Source organism: Plectropomus leopardus, chromosome 11 (assembly GCF_008729295.1).
Source record: "Plectropomus leopardus isolate mb chromosome 11, YSFRI_Pleo_2.0, whole genome shotgun sequence".
Taxonomy (NCBI): domain Eukaryota; kingdom Metazoa; phylum Chordata; class Actinopteri; order Perciformes; family Serranidae; genus Plectropomus; species Plectropomus leopardus.
The window spans coordinates 20,486,518-20,511,001 of NC_056473.1; the positions used below are offsets into that span (position 1 = coordinate 20,486,518).

The window sequence follows — 24,484 nt, forward strand, 5'->3', positions numbered from 1 at the left end:
GACAAGTGAACCAGTATTAGAAAATGGTGGTAATGGTGTGTTGTAGCACGAATACTTAAGTAACAATCAATAATGTAAATGTCGATGAAACAATCTTACCATGTAGTCCATTTAGTATTCACAATTGATCTTTTGATTTTATCACATGATCTTCATCAGTAGATTGAGTTTGCCCCATTGTCATGGCTCAATTAAGTATAACATGATAGCCTCAAAATTGTGGTGATATGACTGAAAGCACCATAAAAGCGACTAACTTGTGGTAAGAGATTGGGGACTTGATACACGACCTATCTCGGATCAGACTTTAATCGCAGATTTGAGGACTTGAGATTGCTTGACTAAGACTCATGACTTGACTTGACTTCGGTATTCATGACTTACGTGACTTAAGCTTAAGATGGATGACTCAAAAGGACTTTTTTTGTTCAATATTTCCAATTTTCGTGATATTGAGTAGTGATATTGAGTAGTAGCACCCTGGCAACCCACTAGCACATGCCATAGCGGCCAATACACAAGGCAGCCATCATGGAGGAGGCTAGACCAAAATTGAAAGGAAAATGTGATTTAATGTCAAAAGCTCGAAAGCTCACCTTTGACTAGACTATCAGAACTTTATACGATTTGACTCGTGACTTGCTTTACCTGAGCAGTGGCTTGACATAAGCATAAGATAATTTTGACCGATAGCAAGGACTCGACCTCACTTACTTGATTCTCACCACGGTAAATTTGTTCTAATTTGAGATTGTTTGGGACTGACTTAACCACCACTGCTTGTAGTTGTCTCAATTTCTGTGAACAATGAACTGTGAATCTAAGATTACACCACCAGGGAAAAATTAAAGTGCCCAGAAATAAATGGAAATCTGAACACTGACGATGGTACTTTGAGCTAAATGCTAATGTTAGCATGCTCACAATCACAGTGCTTACGTGCTGATGCTGAGCAGGTATAGCCATTACCATGATGACCATCTTAGTTTAGTGTCTTAGCATTTGATAATTAGCACTAAATACAAGGCTAAGGCTAATGAGAATGTCATTAGTTTTGCAGAAATTAAATCATAAACCAAAGTGTTTGACAAATCTTGATCAAAAGAGGAAGCTAAATGAAAAGTGAAGGGACTACCAACCTTGATGAGGCAGGAATTGGTCACCACCTGTTTGGGGTCCACTACGTCCACCAGAGGCTCCTTCATGGCCACATTACGTATACAGGTCATGTCGAAGCCATAAACGTTCTCCCACCCTGGTTAATACAGCATCATTGATTTACTCAGCCAGCATGCTTTCAGTAACTCTTTGTAAACTGCAAACACATGACATAGTTTTCTCCTTTTGATTCAGTTGATTCAATTTTCTAGGGTGGGAAGGCCACGGGAGATGCAGCTGTAAAACAACACTCGTCGGGGTCGCTCTCACAGAGCTTCCCAGAATACTCTGATATACGACCCCGGAGTCAGACCTCCTGTCAGTTTGGAACAAGTTTCATTTTGACGGATGAGAGTCACATTGTATTCGGGGATAATTTGTAAACATGCGCCTCCTTGAACGCAGCCTCCACTCTTGCCTTGAATATCTTTGCAGCTTTAGCTAAATCACTCCATGCATTATTCATTGAGCTCCTTAAGAAAGAGTGTGAGCAAACATCTCTATCATGACCCAAAAGGAGAGAACTACTTGAGAGCGTAGGAGAGCTGGTGATAATGAACAGGTCACAAACTCCCAGGGAATTGTAATGTACTGTATTTGCATTTCTCGCTGCCCACTTAACTAAGGCAGTGCGCAGCCAAGAGAAGCACTAATGACCACAGGATGCTTTCAGAATATCAGAGTGCTTCAGAGGGCCAACTATAACTCAGCCTTAAGGTCATATTGGACCTGGAGAGAAAGAAGTTTGTGGTCAATATGTGCGCTTGTCTCAGCCAGTCAGTATGTGCAAACTTCACAAACCCAGGAGTATCCAGACACTGGAAAGCGTTGCAATGCAGTAAGACAATATAAATATGACTTTCTCCTGGTGCAGTGTGGTTGTATAATTTCCCAGATGTATGGGGGAGTGTGAGTAGGAGGCCTATTGGCTATTGTTCTTTTTCTGTGCCTGTTGTCATCTAGGTTGTGCACTGGCTTAACGCTGACTCTAATGCTTTAGGTCCGGCAGCAAAACATCGCCCACAGTACTCCTTGCAGGCTTAGAGTGGGACGATACAGCGATGGAGAGCCTTGTTGACTTATAATATCAATTATCATCCCCAGTGTTATGCCTGAGGAAAAGTTCAAAATCATTTGCAGAGCTGGAGGGGTTGCATATAAGTGTGCCCACACTTGTATGAGTACAACACGGTTCGTTTACAGTATAAAGACATAATCCTGGTAATAGCTTCCTGAGAGATTCGCAGAGTACACAGGGTACAGTACAAGTAATTCCACAGTCCAGGTTCAGCTAATACACATATCCAGGCCCACACATTGAACTTACAGTGTATCTTGAAGTCTTTGTACTGCCTGTCTTCTATGGCCACCACATACAGAGAGGCACGGTCAGGAAACATTAATCCACCGGGTTTCTGTTTGACAAATGAGGCAAGGAAATAACTATGCAATTAATCCTGAACACACTGTAAAAGATCTACATTACAGCATCGGTGACATTTCATTCCTCAGCCAAGTACAGCACAAATTTAATTTATGGAGGTGTTATTGCTCCCTCTGCGCACAGACTGGAATAGCAGAGTTGTTCATGATGTATAACCTTAAGACAAAAACTATTATTTTCCAATAACAAAACATAATGAACGGTAACCAGTAATATGAGTGGTAGATAATGACATAACAGTCCTTCTTATATTATGGACTTATGAGTGATTTAAGTACCTTACCTAGTAAGTAAAACTTAGTAAGTAAAATCAAATTGCAACCGTTTATTATTATTTTTTTAAATCACTCACTGCTCCCCGCTTCCAGAAATTGCTAAACGTGATAGTCGTATTAATACAAATGGAGAGGATATGTTTTCAAAGGGATAATTTGGCCAATAACTTTAAAATGTGAGGTCCATTCTTTGACTATTTACAAGGAAACACAATTGCAAATGTTTAGTATGTGTATTATGGCATGTAGGCTGGATTTGTGTTCCCTGGCAGATGTGAGTTTGTTTTATTGTAATTGTTTATTTATTTATTTTTTGTTTGTTTGTTTGTTTGGTTGTTACTTGCTTTCTGATATATGTGAGCCGTTTGTATTAACATAATGGTTTTGTTTACTTTTTGTAAAGCTCAAAAATAGAATATATATATATATATATATATATATATATATATATATATATATATATATATATATATATATATATATATTCAATATAATCACATATCACATAAATGTAATATATTTGCCAATAATATTACATTTATGATTCATTTCATGGTTATTAAAGAGATGGTTTATTTTTCCCCTGGGCTATTCATCACTGATGCTACTGCAGACAATATCATGTCCATATCACACACACACACACAATCACACACACTCCACACATCCTACCAGCCACTTGTCCCTGGCAAAGATGACGGTGTTGAGCATGGATTCATAGAAGAGACAGTAACCCATCCACTCAGAAATTATGATGTCAACCTTCTCAACAGGAAGCTCCACCTCCTCCACCTTGCCTTTGAAGATGGTGATCACTGCACACAACAGATAATTTAAGACATAAACAATGCTCAAATTATGGCTTACCAAAACTTGTCTTTACTAACCCCTTAACCCTAAAATGTAGAAATAGTAATTCCTAAAGAGTATAAATATATAGATCATGCCAAAAAGCACATCAATACATCAGTTACAAATACACCGTTTGTAAAAAATTGGACTATTTTATATCACTGTGTGCAAGAAATAAACTGGTGTGTGATGAAAGAAAAAGACATAAACTCAGTGTGGTGACACATCAGTTGGTGCAGTATGTTCAGCTATGGTGCTCTTATGGAAATCAACCCCACTGGGGTTTACGAGTAGATCTTTGCCCTCCGCGAGATTAGCTGACTTCAGCTTTGTTTGTTCTGCCTTTGCAAGAAGTTATCGAAGAGTTTCCCCTGTAATGCAAAGTGTCTGTCAGAATGACACGCAAACCCTGTTACTCCCAACTGATGTTTGCTTCCTGCTTATTCACTGTCTGGATATCAGGCGAACATTAACTCTCCTTTCAATTACTTGTGCATACTTAATATTCATAGGTTTATAGACAGAACATTGGCTGACAGGGTGGTTTATGGTGTTGTGATTTGGTAGATGCACAGTCAGTAGCTCGGGAGTAAATTTCTTCTCAAAGTTACAGAGGTGTTATGATTTAAACATATGCTTTGAAGTTACATAAGATGGCAGCAAGTTTGTGCAAATGAATACAAATGAGCCGGCCCGGTGTCGTATGGAATGATGAACGCAGGATCAGACTGAGGCCGTTCAGATTAACCATCATTTAAAATTCTGAACAGTGGGATACCCATCACCACCTCTTTCTTCTTCTCCTCGTGCGTATCTGCCAGCCTTCCCTCCCTCTTCATTTACTATGTATGTCACGACTATAAGCTGGTGTGTTGCTCCCCTCACTGCAGATGAAGTGCAGTGTCATCAAAACGGAGAGAAGGGGAACAGCTGCAGCTCTTACCACTGTCGAGGTGGTTGGACTTGATGATCCTCTCTGAGTACTCTGATATACTGGAACATTCAATCTGGCAGAAAAAGAAAAGAAGAAAAATGAATTCAATAACCATTGATTACGGGCTGCGATGTTTTGGGAAGAATATCTTTAATAGAATGGCCACTGCAGTTACAACATGTCCTCAGGCTGCCTTTAATGCAAAAGACTTGAAATGATACTGCTGTGCTGACGTTGACTCGAATGCCTCCGATAAAAACCCAGTCGCCAGACTAAAGTGTTGCAGTTGTGTGTGTCTGCAAACAGCTGATCAGTTACGGTACATTTGTATGTTTCATAGCTGTAAAGAGTATGAAGTCAGATTATATGTTTATAAGCTGAGTTGCTCAAATATGGCAACATAGAGCAATGTTTGAGATCAGTGATTTTCTATGTTGGTGCAACAAAGCAGTTTTTTTATGCCTTTATTTAACAGGACAGTTGAAGCATGAAAGGGGGAGAGAGAGGGGATGACACGCAGCAAAGGGCCGCAGGTTGGAAGTGAACCCGCAGCTGTGAGGACACAGCCTCTGTGCATGGGATGCCTGCTATACCAGGTGAGCTACAGGGCACCCCACAAACCTGGTTATTTCTAAAGATGTTGGAAACATTCACAGCCATGTTTGTAGCAACTGAACTTTTTTAGGCCAAAACATAACATTTTGCTGACCATATTCAACTGTTTTTTTCAGTTTCAACATATTAACTACAGATTTAATGGATAAAGGTATAACATAATGTATTCTGGCTTGTTATACCGGGTGGATTTAGGCTGCAGTTGTACTCTGGCTCGATTCGAAGGGAGATACAAAGAGATTTCGAGAACATCCCATAACTTTTATGATTTACATTGATTTCCGTTTTTTTTTTCTTAATATTAGACGTTTGCAGCAGTTAGCTGGGGTTGTAACAGGGACCCTTTAAAGACTGGTGCTGGAAGAAGTAAAAAATTCTCCTGTCATAAGGTTGGTTGTGTTTCCTGACTCCTTATCCCTTTGTCAAGGCCCTGCTCACTTCCCCTGGGCCATTTACTCTCCTCTTATCCCCCCCAGACCTGTCATCCTCCAACCATCCACTAGATGCCCTCAGACTCATTGTCAGTCCTGGTCACCTGACATCCCCGCCCACCTGCACACCTGTTTCCAGGCAGTTCATTAGGCAGCAGTTTCTTGACTTTCCCAGCCTCCTCTCCCACCTTATCAGCCCTGCACTTTTTAACCAGCTCTGCCCCAAGCCATCCCACTTTGTTCAAGTTTTCTTGTTGTTTTCTTGATCTGTGCTATGTATTTAAATCCTGTTACCCTAACCTGAACCTTACCTGGACCTGTATCTACCTGATTCATGGCCTTATGGAATATTTTGTCTATCCTTTTTAGATTTGTTTGCCTGTTTTGACTGCCTTCCTGGATTTCACCCTTGCCTGCTCATGATTCGGTAAGCTCTCGTACCGTTTTATTTGATAACTGAGGCCCTGGACTTTGTTAGTCTGCATTTGAGTCCTATGTTACCCTGCTTATTCCAGCTGCAACATTTAAAGGTCCTTCATAACAATCCGTCTACAGTAAAACTGCAATAGTATTAGCAGCAAATTTAAAGTATTACTTGTTTCATCCCTGTGACTGATACATGACATTTCAACTGTTAATACAGATGTACCAGTGTGTACTGTAAGTATCAAAGTTACAGTTATAGCTGGTTGAGGTAAAGCTTAATATAACTTCTTGCAGCTAGTTTAGGTCAGGTGTTCCTCACCCAGGAATTGAGCCCCTTCCAAACGACCACAAGCTAAATGGGGAGGGGGAGGTCATAAGGTCATCAACGGCAGAGGAAAGAAGAAAAAAAAATTCCATTTATGTTTTGTTTTGGGATAGATAATTTGACCTCTTTGTGCATTGAGTAGCTGTTTAAATAAGACGGTGCCACATGTTAAATGTAGAAATGACCTTTTGGCGAAACTGCTAACATCTCAAAGACATTTGAAATGTGTCAAGGTGCCCCAACTTTGCACTGCTTTGTCATGCATGAGACAAAAAAACAGTAATTGTATTCAAAAAGCTTACTATATATTTTTTTTAATGTAGAATTTTAAAATTAAGAGTAACTGTGGCTTTAAAATAAATGTAATGTAGTACAGAATAAGTAGGTAGTATGGGGTGAGCACTATGGCCTTAAAATATTATCACAATATTTCAGTGTATTTTTACAATAACAATTTTCTTAATGATATACCAGAAATAATACTTTGTTATTCATTTCTACAATATACAGCTGCAACCGAGTTAGTGTTATAATTTTATATGTCATCATAAACTTAACAGTTTGCCTTTAAATATTCCCTAAAAACTGAACATAAATTGTCTTTTGTTTATTTAGTTTGCAAACAACAGTAACTCAGAGTCAGGCTCAGACAAGTACGGAAAAAAACAAACAAACTTCCACTGCACAGCTTTCAGCCATGCGTGGTGCTGTGTCTAACAGTCTGATGTCATAACAAGTCGAAATATGGCCAATATCTGGATATGGATTTTTCATATCGTATGAAAACCACGCAGGTATTATTGTGAACAATATGATGTGGAGCATTCCTAGTAGTAGGTAATATTTCCTCCTGAAGTATAAAGTAAAATGGAAATCCTTAAGTAAATTTCAAAATACTTCAAAATTTTAATTAAGTACAGTGCATGAGTAAATGTAGTTTCCACAAGTGCAAAGGACAGATGATGCTATTTTTTAGATAAAATCAGGATGCGGTTTGTTTTTCCTCATAAGGCTTAGAGAGGGAGTGATGATCATAGCTGTATGTCCCACGTGTGGCCCTTACAGGCGATGCCAATCCCTTCGGTCATGTTCATATGTCTCCTCTCGCTCGCCAGGGATTTATCATAGTGAGCTCCAATTCCTGTGTTCTTTGGAGTAAAGACAAGCTCAGAATTGAATCTTTATTTTTGATTTATTGCTCCTAGCATGAACGTCTGTCCAATACGGCAGCCGCCATAATGTGCTCTCTGGGGTAGAAAACAAGGTCGTGCTTGTTATGTGTCTCTCTGTGGCTGGCTTCCATTGCAGTGCAGTGATACAACATCACTTTGAAAAGAGTTCAGAAAACTGGGCAGCTGGACCTTTGCCAGCTTTAGGAAAAAAAAGGAGGGTTTGTGAAGGATTTGTTTCTTTCGTCTCCAGTGTTTGATAGCAATAAGTAGCTTTTTATCGCTTACAGTATGTTGGTAGTGCTTAGTGAGCCTGACCGCAGCAAGTGCACTGAGGTTAATTTTACATTATGAGAAGTGTCCTGGAGTCAAGCTGAAAATAGTAGAAGATAAAAGAATCCAAAGGGATAAAATTTACAAGGTGACCAGCCTCTGTGCCAGTCTGTAAAACGCTGCCAGAGCATCTTACTTCAAGTAATTAAGGTGAAGATTAGTCGTTACTCAACTGCAACCAGCTATTTAGCTCCAATGAGACCTTCAACTTCAAGTTTCATTAGTCTTTTGACATTTTAAATTCTTTTAAATTATCCTCACCACACTGCTTTTTTTCTTTGCTCTCCTTCTGCATCTCTGTCACATACTCCTCCATTCCCTCTGTCTTATACCTTTTCTTTTCTGTCTTCTTTTTTTTCTCAGTCCTGAGCTCCTCAATTGACATTTTATGAACCTACCAATGCATGGCTGATTTACTGAGGTGCCAGCAATAACAGAGTCATAACACAATAAAAGTCATCCATTCATCAGAATAAACTCAGAACATTTTTAGTAAAGAGCTCCTAAACAAAATGACAACATAATTCATGAGGAGGCATTTGTCAATACCACCCTCTTACAGCATCAGGGAGTCTGAGAGTATAGATTTTCACCTGAGTGTGTACACGCTGTTCCACCTACCCTGGGACCCTGTTTGTCAGAGGTGTGCAGACTCATTCAGGCTGCAAGAGATCCATCTGGTCGTAATCAAGCAGGGGACTCCTGAATGAACTCTAGGTGCTTTGGATTGTTAAAAAAAAAAGCAAAGCCAGGTTGGGAGCTTTGTGGAGAGAGGAGGCTGAAAAAGTACTCAGCTGTTGCCTCAGACTCACAGGAAAAAGTTAGGTCTAGGACATCTTTCATTTTGGAGGCAGAAATGGATTAGACATGCTTTATAAGCAATGCACCAAGGCTCAATCCCAGTACACCCCCTGCCCCTACCACGTAGCTCATACCCCCTCTGTTCTGTGAGCTCTTGTCGAAGTGTCAGGACTACATGGCCTTCCAAATGGACAGTTTTCAGAGGCACACTCCAAACTGAGTGTTATGGAAATTATTGGCAAGATGACTACACAAGCAACAAAAGAGGCAAATGTATGTTCTTTGTTAATCAAATTAATTAGAAATGAATAAATAACGTTATCATAATTCAATGTAATTTCAATGTATTTGTGTATTTCAATGTATTTTGGCAGTATTTAAAAAAAACCCTGCAGTATGCTGATGTTTAGGTAGCTAACATTGATATTGCTAATTTGTGCATGACGGTTTCGCATCTTGACATCATTTCCATTTCACATTGCCCACCTCTGATGGCATGTAATGGCTGAAATTTGAAAGTTTGAAAGTTCAGCAGCTAAGTTGCTGCACTTGTTACAGCTCCTCTTATATGAGTGCAGACAGGCAGTCTCTGTTGTGAATTTTGCATTTCTTGTCATGGGGTTTAGTCATTCGTGTCAATAATAAAGCCCCAAAAGAAAAATGTAATGAAAAGCCTAAACATTAACTTTGATGTAACAAAGTTTAAGTTCGTTTTAATCCCCTCAGTTTATCTATAGGACTTCAGCTCTGTGGGGAGAACCAACAGCATGTGGTACATGCCTTAATGAGGGAGCCCATTATGTCATAATCTGCTATAGACACATAAAATAACGGTGTGGTTCTTTAAGGGTCGTCCCATTTTGTAGGGGAAGATTTCAACATCTCCCCCTTATAATTTTACCGGGGGGCAAAGGCACACTCGAAAATAGGTTAGGGGTTAAAATAAGGAATAGGATTGGGCCTAACTGTGAGACAGACAAACTAACTTATATCATCTTTTTTTTTGTTTTTTTTTTCTGTACTACACATCCTAAAATAAAATTCTAGATTTCACTTTCTAACTGAGATCTTCAGTTTCCACAAAGAGCACATAGGGTGCAGGGCCCTGACATTAACTCATCCTCCCTGGAGCAGCCCTATTCTCTGCTGCCTATTAGTGGAGGACCAGTCAGGAGGCTGCTGGTGGCACCTGTCAACTCCTCATGCACAACACTTATACACCCTCCCATTAAAAACCAGGCTTTATCGCCTGCGTAAACAAACAGAAATATCTAACGTTACACCAGGCATATGTATGTGAGTGTGAGATACGAGTGCATGTACACTGCTGTGATAATTGGCAACGATTCCTCATCACTCTCTGAATCTCTGTGAGAGGAGACAGCCATTAGCCATGTGTCCATCAGCGTCACGCTTCAACGGACACACTGAGACCTTGAGGCATGTTTAGAGTCAACACACCCTCACACGGTGCCTCTTGCACCTCTCACTAGTGTCAGAAAGAGTCACTGTCACTGTGGTCGTCCCTGTGGGCTCTCACTAGTCCGTCTCTGGAGACACGGCAAGTAGGCAACAAGTTTCTAACTTTGCCCAGGTGTTGTGCTTCTCCCTCTAGCTGAGCTGTGAGCATAGACATCCGAGATGTGTTAAGAAAGACAAGAGCCACACTTGAAAATGTGGCAACATAAATTCAATTCTCCTTATTTAGTTTGTTATCCGTTTGATTTCTATTTTTTACACAGTTTAAAGCTGTCTTAAGCATTTTTGATTGTGGATTCTACAACAAACTTACATAACAAACTTGAATATACATTTATCTCATCAACTAGATAACATTTAGCAAATGCTTGCTAATGTTACAAACAGGAGAAACAGAGCAACATTTCATGTGAATAGCAGAATTGCTTTCAACTTAAAACTTATGGTTTATTAAATTCTGAGAAAAGTGTCAACCATTTTTTAATGGAAAGTAACTAAAGCCTGCCTCAGATGTCACCAGATGATGTTGCACACTTATTTGCATACCTGTGTGTATTTACAAACTGTTTGTACAAAGTGAAAACGGTATAGGAAAACATCTAAACAGAAGTGACTCTATGCAGCTTGGCTCTTTTAGGTTTTAAGAGTATGCAGAGAGTAGTTATCTGTAGACTTCATATTTGTGAATGAAACGCAATATTATTTATTGAGCCCTTGTGGTCCAAAGGCTCGGATCAAATCCTGCCAACGTGCACTGCAACAACACCTCTGATCCTGCCCAACACATATTAAACCACCTGTTTGAACGTGAATCATTGCAGAATAGATTTTAGAGTTGCTTTGGGTGTTTGGACCCTGAGATACCTGCTTATAGATCAAGTTTACATTGGCACTCTCTGATTTCATGCTAGGAAAGCAGTTTAAAATCTGCATGTGAAAGTTAGTGGAGGAATGTTTCTGCCACATGTTATATCATGAGCTGTTGAGAGCTGGAATTCACACAGTTTATTTACTGTACTTGGTGTTTATTTGAAATCCTACATGCTGCTTTCCTGTTGGCAGCCCTCCCTTATTGCTGCAGGTCTGTGATCTTTGAATGCACACTCCCTCTGCAGATAATATTATTAGATATTTTCTGTAACCTCATCAGGGAGCAAAATACTTTAAAAAATGAACATCTGTTAAGTGTTTTTAAAGATATGTGTTTAATTTTAATTAATTTTTTTTTAAATTAGTTACTGACATGTAGAATAAATTATATTTAATATGGGCTCAGAGTTTGATGATTATGTGGCTCCGACACATGTGGAAGTCAGCACTAAAGTCTTTCATCGGTTCTCAGTGGAACCACAATAGAAGTTATAACTTTTTCTCTTGTATGTAACGAGGTCCACATGACAGAGTGATGTTCTAGTTGGCCCAGAGCCCAGACCTTCACCTTGCAAGCCCATTGCTCACATGGAGCTTTATGAGCTTAGGTATGATTAAGATATCGGGCAGAACTCAAACTGGGAGCATCTAAGTCAGAGGTGAACTGAATCCCTGAAATTTTAGCCCCATTTATGTGGATAAATCCTTTCCAGATGGACAGAAGCAACACTAGTGTGAGGTAGAGCACAAAGTGAAGTTGATATTTCAGTTTAAAGTACAAAGAGAGGTATGGAGGAACTGAGCAAGACAGCAGAGAAAGGGAACAAACACGAGACGCGCGGGAAAGTCACACACATATATAAACGCATAATGTCAACCAGCAGCTCAGAACAAGTCTCTTGGCAATTCCAAGTTAATCATTCCTCCCCTGAAGCAAACACATGCTGTCTGGAGCAAAAATAAGTTCCACGTGGTTATCCCAAACTGGCGCTGTGTATCCAGCATATATTCTCAGACATGCCCTGACTAACAATTACTTCTGCTCCAGTACTCGATAACCGAAGAGCTCTTAAGTCGCTACGGCTCAGGCTGTCAACCTGCCTGAGAGGCCATGCACACTTATCACCTGCCTGTCACATGAGATATTCCACCAAAGATTATAGGCAGCCTGATGAAAATAATTAACATGTATGTGCAGAGAGACAGTCAAACATAAAGAGTACATAAACAGTGTGAGCAGCTTGCATACTGGACTCTACAGTGATAAGACCCTGCTGGTTTAGTATAATAAAGCTAAATGCATCTTACCCCATACACATGCTTTGCCCCTGCCTTGGCTGCAAACATGGACAGGATTCCGGTCCCGCTTCCAACATCCAACACTATTTTGTCCTTGAAGACATGCTTGTTGTGGTACATGGAGTTCCTGTAGGTGAGCGTCCTCACTTCGTCCTTCAGCATCTCCTGGTGTAGCACATGACAAATAATATAAGAAAGATGTTGACACAGCTAACTAATTAAAAACATTGGCTGGACAGTTGGGGATGATATGCAGTGGAGCTGTGACAAATAACACTCAGCCTTCACTTAATCTTATTTCATTATGTCAGAGCATTATGGTTCTATATTCAAATCCATAGCTGGTGTTTCTGAATAAGCCTCATGAGCCTCCAGGCTCAGCCTGTCTGCATTTCTAGCCTGAGTACATGCATGTGTGACTGTGAGGAATATTCAGAAGTGACAAGAAATACACCTGACCTACTTTCCAAAAATATGAAAAATTCATCTCACAGGTCACACAAGGAACATGCTCTTTTAAGCAGCCTTTAACACCTCTCTTTATAATGCAGCTGTTGAAATGTAAAAAGATTCCAATATTATCTTGAAAAGTGCAAAATATAAGAGACATAAAGGGTTTTGATAATGGCTCACTGTAGCTCAAAGATTGAAGAATACTTTAATCAAAGTTGCGCCACTCTCCATCGAGTCTAGACACACTGTGCCCAGGGTATAAAGAGGGCATATGCCCTGGGTTAAGCCTTTCAGGCAGAAATTTATCTCAGGCAGGGCTCAGACCTCACGTTCTTTGATGGGATTGACTTACTGTTAACCCAACCATGGTTCTAAACGTCTATGACATACAGGATTTTGTTGTCATAGGTTATGAGGTAGTCCAGAACAGGGGGAGGCTGGTAGTGCTTTATGAAAAAGCAATAAGAAGCATGTGGAAAATGAAATGGAAACAAGTGTTAGCAGAAAACAAGGGTGTTCTAATGATTCAGGGCAATTCATGGTTTCGGACTGGCCACAAGGGTCTGCATAATGTAAATTTTGTCTGCAATGTCCACTATTACTGGAGTATAGTCAAGCTTTAGTGTGGCTTTTTACTGTTGTACTGGAATGCTTGGCAAATTTGAGTCTTTTGCCTGATTTTGATCTATGTTCAAAATATATTAATGGAAACTATGAAAGAATCTATGGGAAATGCTTAAGAGCCCCCCTAATGGAAAAGAGATCTTTTTTGACAACTTGGGAACTATATTTGTAATTTAGCCATTACCCTTGTTGGTTATGATGACATTTTATCCAGAGAGTTTATTGCTAAGATCTAAGAACAAAATAACTGTCTTAGAGGTGAAGGGGGAAACCACACCACAGATGGTTCAGGGAGTCTGCAGTTTAACTTTATTATCTGAGCCACTTATATAGAAGTGAAAAGGCAAGCTGTCCATTTAAAAGCCAACTTGCAGAGATATCTCTCAGTTCAATGGGGATCTATTGCATCTCCAAATATTGATTGGTATGACCCAACATCTTGAGTAATGTGAAAAACAAGTTGTTAGCATTATGACAGTTTTTATACACTTCAGTATAAATATGTGGATATATATCGTAAAAGACATTATTTGGGAATTTACATTGTTGCAAACCTTTGCAGATGTATGCAGAGCTTGGATTATAATCATGATTAATGAGTGTTTCGAGGAAGGTGCATATTCCACAGGATCACGCATTGACTGCAGGCAGTGAAAGAGCCTTTGCTTGTCCTGAAAGTTGAAACTGGATTTTTAGTTTCTGGCTCTAGTTCTTAAGACTGTTAGTCAAAAACAGTCACCCTTCATGTTTCTCATCTGTCTAATTATCCCTGACAGGAACAGACATAAACACAACAGATACAGGAATAAGCCAACAGGCGATTTTCCAGTGGTTCTCACTGTGATGGGACATACAGGCGTACCTCATGTATACCAAAGTGGGCATAAGAGTCAAAGTAGTAGTCCCGTGAGGTCATGTCCTCCGGGCTAAGGAACTTGGACATCTTCCCCCGCCCAGGACAGCTAGGGAGGCTGGCAGCATGGGGCGTGTGTGGTGGCAGAGGCGGCCGTGAGGCATGCTGTATGGAAGGCACCGGCTTGGGCAACGAGGTGGGCTGCGCCGACTGGGACGGAATTATGCGGATTGGCCGCGGCTGTGGCTGTGGTTGCTAGAAAGAGAGACATAAAGAGCAAGAAAAAACACTTCAGTGAGGCTGAGGCCTCTGTGCTTTTGTTATTCAAATCACTTAAGAAACAAAACGAGGATGTAACAGCAACTTGGCATCACAGGGTGCAGTTTGCATTCATGGGCAGTGATTGGCTTAGACTCATCAGCCGTTCCCCCACTTTCATCTGCTGTCGCGGCTCTCAGCTCATCTGTCAGTCTGCTGTTCCATGAGGTAGCATGGTGAGTTCACTGAGTCCGCTGAGTCTGAATACTCTGATCACTGACATGAAGCCTGTCTGTCAACAGAAGGCAAAGATGGCCAGAAAGCGCTGCCCTGCACAGACGGTACACCCATAATGCCCTGATTATCACCTCTATGGCCAGCTGGGCAGGTCTAGCCATGGTGTGTGTTAGTGTGTGTGTGTGTTGGTTTGTGACGGAGACAGAAAGAGAGATGAAGAAACGGACTCCCAGCATCTTAGTTTTGAGCCAGTAAACCATTCTGGTGTTTATTCTCCTTCCAACTTTCAGCCTTCTAAAAATAAATGATTGGCAAGAAGGACGAAAATAGATGGTGCTGACAGTGATGCTGTAGTATCATAACAGTATATTTAATTTTTAATCTGGTAAAACACATTGAAAGGCTTGTATCTCAGTAAAGCTAATAAAGGTTTAACATAATCAAAAACACATATTTTCTTGTGCACCTTTAATACTGTAATTTTAGAATTCAAGTATTTCACTTTTATTTCCACTTCAGTTATTGCATCTTCAGTTTGCATTTATACAGTCCGATTTTGCAGCATACTAACATATGCTGCTGCTGGAAGTGAAACCATTTCTTGCACGTTTTAATTTTGCTACTTTATATTTCATAGCTTCCATGTATGTGCCACATCTTCACCATCGACTGAGGCTGCTCAGATTTTCAGTAGCAGTTTTCCATCATTATTGTTGAGGCAAAGGACTGCAGGGACGTGTTTATCTTAGAAGCAAGTCTAACTCTAAAACTTTGATATCAGGTATTTGCAGATAATTGTCCTACCTTAAACTTCACTTTAAAGTTTGCCATTTATCCTTTAATTTAATCTAACAAGGCTGGCCTTATAACAGAGTCAATATGGTGGATAACCTTGCTATTAGATGAAGTTGAAGCACTGTGTGGAACATGGATCGAGTGGACTTAAAGTAGGATTTCTGTCAGGGGAATCGATTTTCCGTGTTTGTGAGAGTTGACCCCCCCCCTCATACTCTTCTTACCTGTATCTATCACTTTAAGATGGCCATGGTATTTATTTGTGTCCCATCTTCTCCTGCTGGGCTTAAATGCCACAGACTGGGACATTGTGACCAAGACAATTATGTGGGATAATAACTGGTCACAACATGGTGCAATGGTACTAAAGCTGACCTGGGCCAGTTACATATCAGGTGTTCACTAATGCATGATACAAGCTGCATGCAATATCTATCAGCCATTCAGGTGACCACTTTGGTCCAGACTGAAATATCCCCACAACTATCTGATGGATTGCCATTAAATTATGTGCAGACGTGTTTGTTCCTCACAGGATGAATCCTACTGACTTTGGTGATTTTCTGACTAAAATCATTGTGCGGTCATCAGTTTAAGATTTTTATTTGGCAATGTATTTTGATGGGTCAAATTTACAGTGTTTTCCCCCTTAGTCAATAGCTTAGTCTACTGGTGTCATTATACTCACTGAAACTTACCTCCTAAAATTGATGGACAAGACAGTTTTCTTGAATTTAGACATTGATATCAGTGAACAGATTTTTTCTACTCAAACTGCATTTGAAACATCCATCTCCCTTTGTGATTTTGCAATTGAACTGTGAATTTAGCCTGTACCACTCTGTTATAGTTAATATCAAGAGAAATAGGACTCTGAGAACATAGGCTTGACCCCAGCAAGTTACTATTGCCATTGTTAGCATGTTAGCATGCTGATGTTAGCATTTGGTTCAATGCACTGCTGTCCCTATTTACGGAGCTGCTAGTTGACTGTAGACTCTTGTGTCTTGAAATTGACCAGCCTACTCTTAAACAAAACCTGCACTTTCTGAAATGCAACTTTATCTGCACCTTACCATGTGCTTTTTTTGTCTAATCCTAAACATCCTGCCAGCATGTGCTTTTGTTGACATTTCGGCATTGGTTGCCATGTGCTTTTTTTCCCCGAAATATAACCACTAGCAATGTAATCATTTGTTGATATCATGGTAGCAACATCCCAGAATGTCAACAGCAGATGCAGAAGGACACCTCGAGCATAATATCTAGACGCAAAAGTGCACCAGAAAGTGGCAATATGTGACGACTCTGGAAGAGAACGTGCTGACTTGACGGCTTATTTCATTGCTGCCCAGTTAGCCTTCAAGTGTGAGTTCACTGACTACAGCTGCAACATCCAAAAATTATCAAAGCTAAATTTGGAAATACTAAAATGCTCTCGACTGGGCTATAAAAGCAATAATTAAGTAATAATAATTTGAGTGCTGCACCCTGCTCTTAAAGGATCTGAAGTTGAGTTGTACACATATTAGTGTTGAAGCAAAAGCTTTGTTTGAAAAGAAAATACAGTTCTGAGAAACAAAAGCTTAAAAGTACTATGTTTGTGAAAAAGGAAATAGCAAAAACTTGTCAGGTAGAACCAGTTCATTTGTATGGAACCTGATGTCAATCCTTACTATTAAAATATACATCAGATGAAAATCTAATGTTTTAATTAACTGAACTCAAATTTGATGTTTTACTTCAACAAACACAAGGACACGTAAAATATGTAGCTGGCAAACATATTTTTAATTTCATATAATATAAATGACTTACTTTAGTTCAGCTCAAATATCTCCTATTGATCACAACCGCTGTCACTCTAATACAAGTTAGATGACCTTAACATTTTTGCTTTTAACTAACCAAATACAGTTTCATGGAGAATGCTGACAAAATATTTTTTATTTAAAGTCAATTTTTCATCTCACCCAAATAACAAACTATTGCTGTACAAGTATTTCATTACAGCAGGCAGCTTGAGAACATTTGAAAACATCAGTGTGTCTGCCTGCTAATGTTAATAGAGTTTTTGATTGTTTGTTATATAAAAGATCACAGGCAATGTGCGGAATTTGTAATTAAAAAGAGAAGACCAACTGTTGAACTTCTCTTAATCCTTTAAGCCAAAATGCTGATGTGAAGAGGGGGCACATCAGTACAGCAACATATTAACCTACTATTTCTGTTAACGATATCCTCACATTTTAATGATATGGATCGTCAAGGAGGCTTTACTGTAACTGCCTGAGGATGTGTTTAATACAGATGTATTACTTCATTTTTATAAACTGAAATACCAAACGTGTTTCCACCCAGCAACTGACCTAAAGTTACCCAAAGCTTGGTTATGATATGCATATGCTCCCAGGTGTAAAGACTGCGGATGAAAACTTGGCACCTTCTAAAAATAAATAACAGCAGCAGCAAAAAAAAACAAAAAAAAAAACAGGATTTGACAAACATCTGGCTCTGAGCCAACACTCAAAGAGTCAATAATTACAAGACAGGGCCACAGAAGGGGTGATTAAGGCTGCCAAGATTAATACTGAATCGATCAGGGACTTTCTAAAAGTTGCAATGCAGAAAAAAAAGAAATCACTGCGGGCCGTCATTAATGGAAAGATTAAAGAAGACTTGAGGTGCAGTACGGTCAGAGGAGAGCAGCTGCAGTGAGTGTAACTGAGAGCTCCTAAAACAGGAAGGAGAGGGTGGCACACGTCCTTGCCTCTGACCTCCCAGACAGATAAACACATTTGGGGTTGTGTTTCAGACTGGATCTTTGTCCATACATAGAGGTGAGAATTGTTATTTGAGAAGGACAGTCAATTGGCACTTATGGTATGAGGGGACACACAGTCACTTTGTACCTGTTTGACTGTTGAAGATGACCCCTGTTTGTGTTCCTGCTGAAAGTCAGGGGTAGCGTCAGTAGGTGGATTAGTGGGGCAAAGTGGAAATGAGTGTTTCAGTGCATGTTTAGAGAAAGGTATAGATGACTTAAAGGCTATAATGGACTACTAAGGGGCTTTTTACTGTGAGAAGGTCAAAAGAGATCAGGAAAGAGAATCACTTTGGTCCTCTGCCATTACGCCACTTAGGTGCCTCTGAGAACAAATATTCCAAAGCAGCAGCGAGAAGTGGAAAGCAGAGATCCATCCAGTGTCCTCTTGGCGCCTGCTGCCTTTAGATGCAAGGGCACTGATAAAATGTTGAGACTTTGAGCATGGCATTTCCCATGAATAAGCTTGCTTTGAGGCAACTTTTTTTTAATGAAAACTGAAAACTTAACCCCTTTGAAACCTGGATCAACATCAGTTTTCTTGTCTTGTGTTCAGACACCTTTAACAGTCTATTTGACCCTTCGAAACCTGAGCAAATCTGTTATATTTTTTTTGAAAAACATGGGTAAAAATGAGGCAAAGTCCAACTTGGCAAGAAATATCCCACAAATTAAAAGAAAAAAAGATAGGAGGATTGTATGAAAAGTATTCAAAACGTAGGATAAAATGTCCAGAAACTATATTTATAATTGAAATAATGTTATAACATCAATCTATCTAGATAGGTAGATAGATACATAGATCGATAGATAGGATAAAGATATAGTTCTTTTTTTTTTTTTTTTTTACTTTTTTTTTTAAAAGTCAGCCAATTTGCTCCGGTTTCAAAGGGTAAAGGTGGCATCATGAGGCTGTCTTCAACTTCACGGGGTACTTTTAAGAATCGCTTACCAGCACTGCTCCTTCAGCATTCAGTCACATTGTGAACACAGATGTGGCACAGCACTTAATGAAACATTTGGCTCATATTGTGCTTCTCTAAATTCATGGCACAGAAAAAAACCCACAGTGGATGATTTTTTGTTAACATATTGTGTATTTGGGAAAATGCATTCGATTTTTGGGGAGTGCTGCAGACTATTTTTCTGCATCCTGGGGATCCCCATTCAGAACCCCACAATAATGCAGACTTGCAGGTCGCAGACGCATCACGCCTTTAGCTTACCCTACTTCCCTCAAAAACTGCTCCACTCATCAAGTCCCGGCGTTTCCCCTGCAAGGTGCTGCAGTACCTTGGACAGCGCAAGTATTTCTGCTCTGCGCGCAGCGAAGCGGCAGCATCCTCTGTCCCGTTCAGCCTCATCAAACTCATAGCATTTCCCTTATTAGAACTGGGTCTTTCTGCGCAAAGGTATCAAAAAAATAGTACGATTTGTTTTTTTAAAAAGATGCTGCTTGAGTGCTCACTATCCGTGAACGATTGAGGAAGAGACAGAACATCCCGTCGCTGTTCTGGTAAAATAAAAGTAAAATCACATCGTTCCTCACACTGAATACCCTGCAAAACACATTGGGAGCTACTCTCATTGGGAGCTACAAGCTTAAAAAAGAAAATAGGATCAGCAAGGGGATGTTCAGTGTTGGAAATACTTGCCTGACGCCTGCTTTGCATAAAATGCCTGTTTTATCTGGGCGCTAAACATCCCTGCAGAAAGCCTAACTGCTGTCTCACTATCCGGACAGCATCCTATCCGCATTTTGCTCGAGCTGCAACTTCTGCCAAAGGTAGCAACACATGCTGCAGGATGCATTCAGGACTCTGACAGCAATCTAATTTGTACTTCTTAAAATCAAAGGTGTCTGTCACACTTACCTCTATGCTCTCAGACTCCGCCATTTTTCTCCTGAGGAGCATACAGCGGGACGAGTGCTTAATTCCCATAGGAGCCAGCGAATAAAAAATAGTGCTCACACTTGATAGAAGTAAAGTGGATAAGAAAACAATATGTTTCCCAATGTTTTTCTCATTTATAATTAAATAATTCTCATTCACATCCCCAAATTTTAATGTTCTTTATAAATTCTAAGACTGGGAAAAGACACAAACTACACGAGGTCTCGAAAGCATTGCTGTTGCCATAAAGTGCAGTTGATTCCATGGTGCAAAAGTTTGCAGTCCACCCGTTCCTGGAGAGCATGAGAGGAAAAGGCATCATTTGGCATCAGCTGAGATAAGATAGATAGAAATGCAACGTCCTGTCCCCATGACCCGGCAAGCGCAGATAAGAGTCTGATAAGATTGCAGCAGTAAAAGCAGCAGATTGTCACGAAAACAGTGTTTTAGCGCCAGTTTGATTGATTCCTCTACCGCAACAATGTTTCTAAAAATAGATCCGCTGCTGCTTCACAGAGTGGAGAGACATGCCGCCGAGTACACGCACAGAAAACGTGCCCCGCGAATTTCTTTTTACCACACGCCACCCTTAATGGTTCTCCATGCTTTTCATTTTTTTATGAAATTCCTCTGGAATTCAGCTCCTTTTATCCCGCTCTCCATCCTCGCAAAGTGCTGAACGCCTGCCCGCCTGCCCAGAGAAAGTTGGAGTCGACTCACTCCCCCTGTTGAAAAGCGAGGACGCTCTGTGCTCAGGTTGCAAACACACACGCACACACACACACTGACAGAGAGAGATAATGTGGGGAAGTGGCCACTCCAGTGTCAGAGCTGGCTGCTGTTTGCACGCCTGTTATATGCTTCACCTGCTTTGCTCACTCCAGAGATGAACCAGAACATCAACACACACATTCAACACACTTTCCTTTAATAGCTCCCTTCACCCATGTCTCTCTTATAAAACAGCTTTTTTTTTTTAAACTTGACCTTGACTTAACCAGGATGGTCTCTTGAGATATCTTGTTCCAGTACTCCTAACACCTATGATTCCTCCCAAACTGCAGTGCTTTTACACATGACTGCAGACTGCTGTTGCTGACAGAACTGTTTCATAACTACGCGTGTGCTACTGTATTTCTTGACTCTGAAGTCTTCTGCTTTTGCACTGGAGTCTATTTTGAGGAGAGGCCATCCCTCTCTACCACCCACACCACTCACCACTTGTTACATTATTCAGCAGTAAGGGTAGGCAGACAGTCTCCAGGCAGTAAGCAGCGATAGAAACCTGCCCAGATACTTTTAATTGCTGCCCACACCTCGTGCCATCACACACCATCACAAATACCTGTAAGCACCAGCATTATGCACGAAAACATGGATACAAACATTATGTAAATATGTGTTCTGTCTAGGAATGTTAATAATTAATGAAAATTGACAACAAGAATTATTACTCAGTAAAACAGTTAAAAAATTGTATAGTTATATATAGTTGTGAAGATATTTCAATAACAATCACATACTGTATGTCAACAAGCTGGTTGCACTGATAGATATAGAGTTGAATTAATCCTCTGGGAAACATGAATTACCATATAAAATGACATGGCAGCCCATCCAGTTTTTGTTGAAACATGCCTGTGTGGACCAAAGTGTTGAACCAACAGACATTGCCATCCTTAGAACCACACTAAAAACACCTGACAGGCCCATAAAGTCAGGGTCTTGCCAGAGCACAGGATCAATATTTCACCACACAGACAATTGATCATGCAGTCAAGCAGATAACAGATAAGATGTTCTTTGATCTCAGTGTAATTACTCTCCTGTAATGTACGGTATCATTTCTGACAATGACAGCGGATGACTTGGCTTTCTCACCGGGTCGTCGTTCCTCTTCAGTCTCACAGTGAGAGGATCAGATGCACTGAAATCACTTCAATTACCTCATTTTGCTTCACTCTGATGTGTATCTGCTGGTCTTTTATCATTGCATGGCTGATTGCTGCCAAAAATACCTAACTTTTTTTTTTCCTTTTTTTTTTTGAAGAATTACAGAGCAATCCTAAAATCAATGGTAATAGTCCATTGTCCGGAGTTACAATAATTGCTTCCTCCTCTCTGATGTAGCGAGGGGATGTGTTTGGACTCTCTGTGCATGTGCATGTGCATGTGCGTGTGTGTGTGTGTGTGTGCGTCTGCACGCGCATGCACTTAAGGAGCTAGTCATTATCAGGAGAGAACACTGCAGCCTTGTGAAGCTTAATTAGCCAATATTGCCTCTTTCATTTCAACATGAACTTTCTGAATTGTAGTTACACACTTACAAACAGGCAGAAGTGGCAGAAGAGCTTGGACTTCATTAGCTTCAACGTACAGTGAGAGCTACAGGAACAACTGTCAGATGTTGTTTAATTATGTGCGTACAGTTTATTATTCAGACTGGGCAACTGTACAAAGATTAGTACTCTTGTATTTGCTGCTTCACTTGTTCATGCAGTTCAATTTCATAAATATTCAAACTGTATTTCATTTGCCCAGCCATCCTCTCTCCTGTGCCCTTGTTTGATTTTGGCTTAGCATTTGTTACCTCAGACCGTGTCTGTTTACTCAGACATCACTGAGGGTTCATCTTCAGCCGCAGAGTGAAGGAACTGTACCAACTGTTTCATATATGTCTCTTGTCAGCACACTGGGAGCAAATACAACTTTTCATGAATAATTCTGGCGCTGATGAAAGGCAGAGCAGGTGTTCTGCACAACCTTATATTTCAAATGTAACTGAGGAGCTTTAATTGAGAATAAGAGTGCTAATGTTTGCCTATCTTTGTTTTACTATTTTTGTCTCCTCTTTTTCTGATTCAAACATTAAAACCACAAGCACCAGCTATTGATGTTCTAGCAATGCATGAACACAACAGAAATTACTAGCAAGTGAAATGAAGCTTTTTGTGGGAGGCTTTCACACATGGACAAAATAGTTTATTTTAACAAAGACAGTCTTGGTTTTCCAGGTTTATGGACATGTGGATGTGTAGACTTTGAATATTTTTTCAAATCCCTCTATCATGCTCAAAAGTTTGGATATCTTTACTGTTTATTCAGTTTAAAAAGATAAGGAACATGTTAACTTCAGAAGACGTTTTCCTAAATGTTTTGTTTCTGACAATCAATCTAGTCCTCCAAATTAAAGCTTTATATTTGTCTTTTTAAGGAAAAGGATAAAGCCTATTCAAAGCACAATCCATTAAACTAACATACAGATACATAACACTTAAAAACAGGTTGGTTGTGGATCTCAAAATGATAAGAGCACCAGTAGTCCTTGCACATCAGATTCTACATAGCAATTCACTGTAAATGAAGCAAAGTATATCACTTCGCAGTTTCTTAACTCTCCATATTGACATGTTTTTTTACAAGTACTCTACATACTACAACAGCGTAAATCAAATTTCTGCATTTCAGTGATGACTTTTGGTTTTGGTGTGACACCCCAAGATTTTCAGCCATCCCTATGAAAAATTCTTGGGGCACCACTGCTCACATGACCAACACAACTATCCCCAAATATATTTTCAGTTGTTTAACAACGTGGACACTCTCAAGCCCTTAATATGGGAACCCTTTCACCTATAACAACCATCTTGTAATGCGCTAATGCAGCATACTGTCTTATTCAGCATAGTCATTTTAACTAGAGAGCCTCATATATTCCTCTCTCAAGTAGAGGGAGAGAGATATAGTGTTCTTTATGCTTCCCACATATTAATTTAATATGGGTCGGCCTATTCATTCTCTATGATAAGGAAAATCATGGTTATAAAACCGCTGAAACCACTTAACTGCTGGTTTGAATTATACTGTACCATTTTCTGGAAATATGACTTAATGACAATACTGAGGTTTCAGATTAGTAAGTACTTGATTTTATGTTGAGACATTGGTGGAAATTCATGACTCTGATGTTGTATTGCTACCAGTTGATCTGCCAGTGACATACAGTAGTGTCTTGTGTAGTATTTCTGTGTTGCAGTATCGGGTGGCCAAACATCAGACTCACATAAATTAGTAATGCCAACATCAAATGGCAGAGCAGAAGAAGAAAAGCTACTGCCTTTATCAATCATTTGT

General features: G+C 39.9%; 2 protein-coding genes across 2 annotated transcripts in view; one reads left to right on the top strand and one right to left on the bottom strand.

Moving 5' to 3' along the window:
- Positions 1-5,172, top strand: part of cracr2aa (calcium release activated channel regulator 2Aa) — a 34,843-nt gene extending 29,671 nt beyond the window's left edge. Inside the window, exon 19 of the mRNA XM_042496550.1 lies at positions 5,139-5,172. The gene's annotated coding sequence lies outside the window, so the exon portion shown is untranslated. The remainder of the gene's footprint in view (positions 1-5,138) is intronic.
- Positions 1-20,532, bottom strand: part of LOC121950523 (protein arginine N-methyltransferase 8-B) — a 28,932-nt gene extending 8,400 nt beyond the window's left edge. Inside the window, exons 1-7 of the mRNA XM_042496551.1 lie at positions 20,330-20,532; positions 14,351-14,596; positions 12,421-12,576; positions 4,673-4,736; positions 3,550-3,692; positions 2,486-2,573; positions 1,140-1,255 (exon numbers count right to left, since the gene is read on the bottom strand). Of these exons, the coding sequence (XP_042352485.1) occupies positions 1,140-1,255; positions 2,486-2,573; positions 3,550-3,692; positions 4,673-4,736; positions 12,421-12,576; positions 14,351-14,596; positions 20,330-20,398 (882 nt within the window). The 5' untranslated portion in view covers positions 20,399-20,532. The remainder of the gene's footprint in view (positions 1-1,139; positions 1,256-2,485; positions 2,574-3,549; positions 3,693-4,672; positions 4,737-12,420; positions 12,577-14,350; positions 14,597-20,329) is intronic.
- Between the last annotated feature and the right edge of the window lie 3,952 nt (positions 20,533-24,484).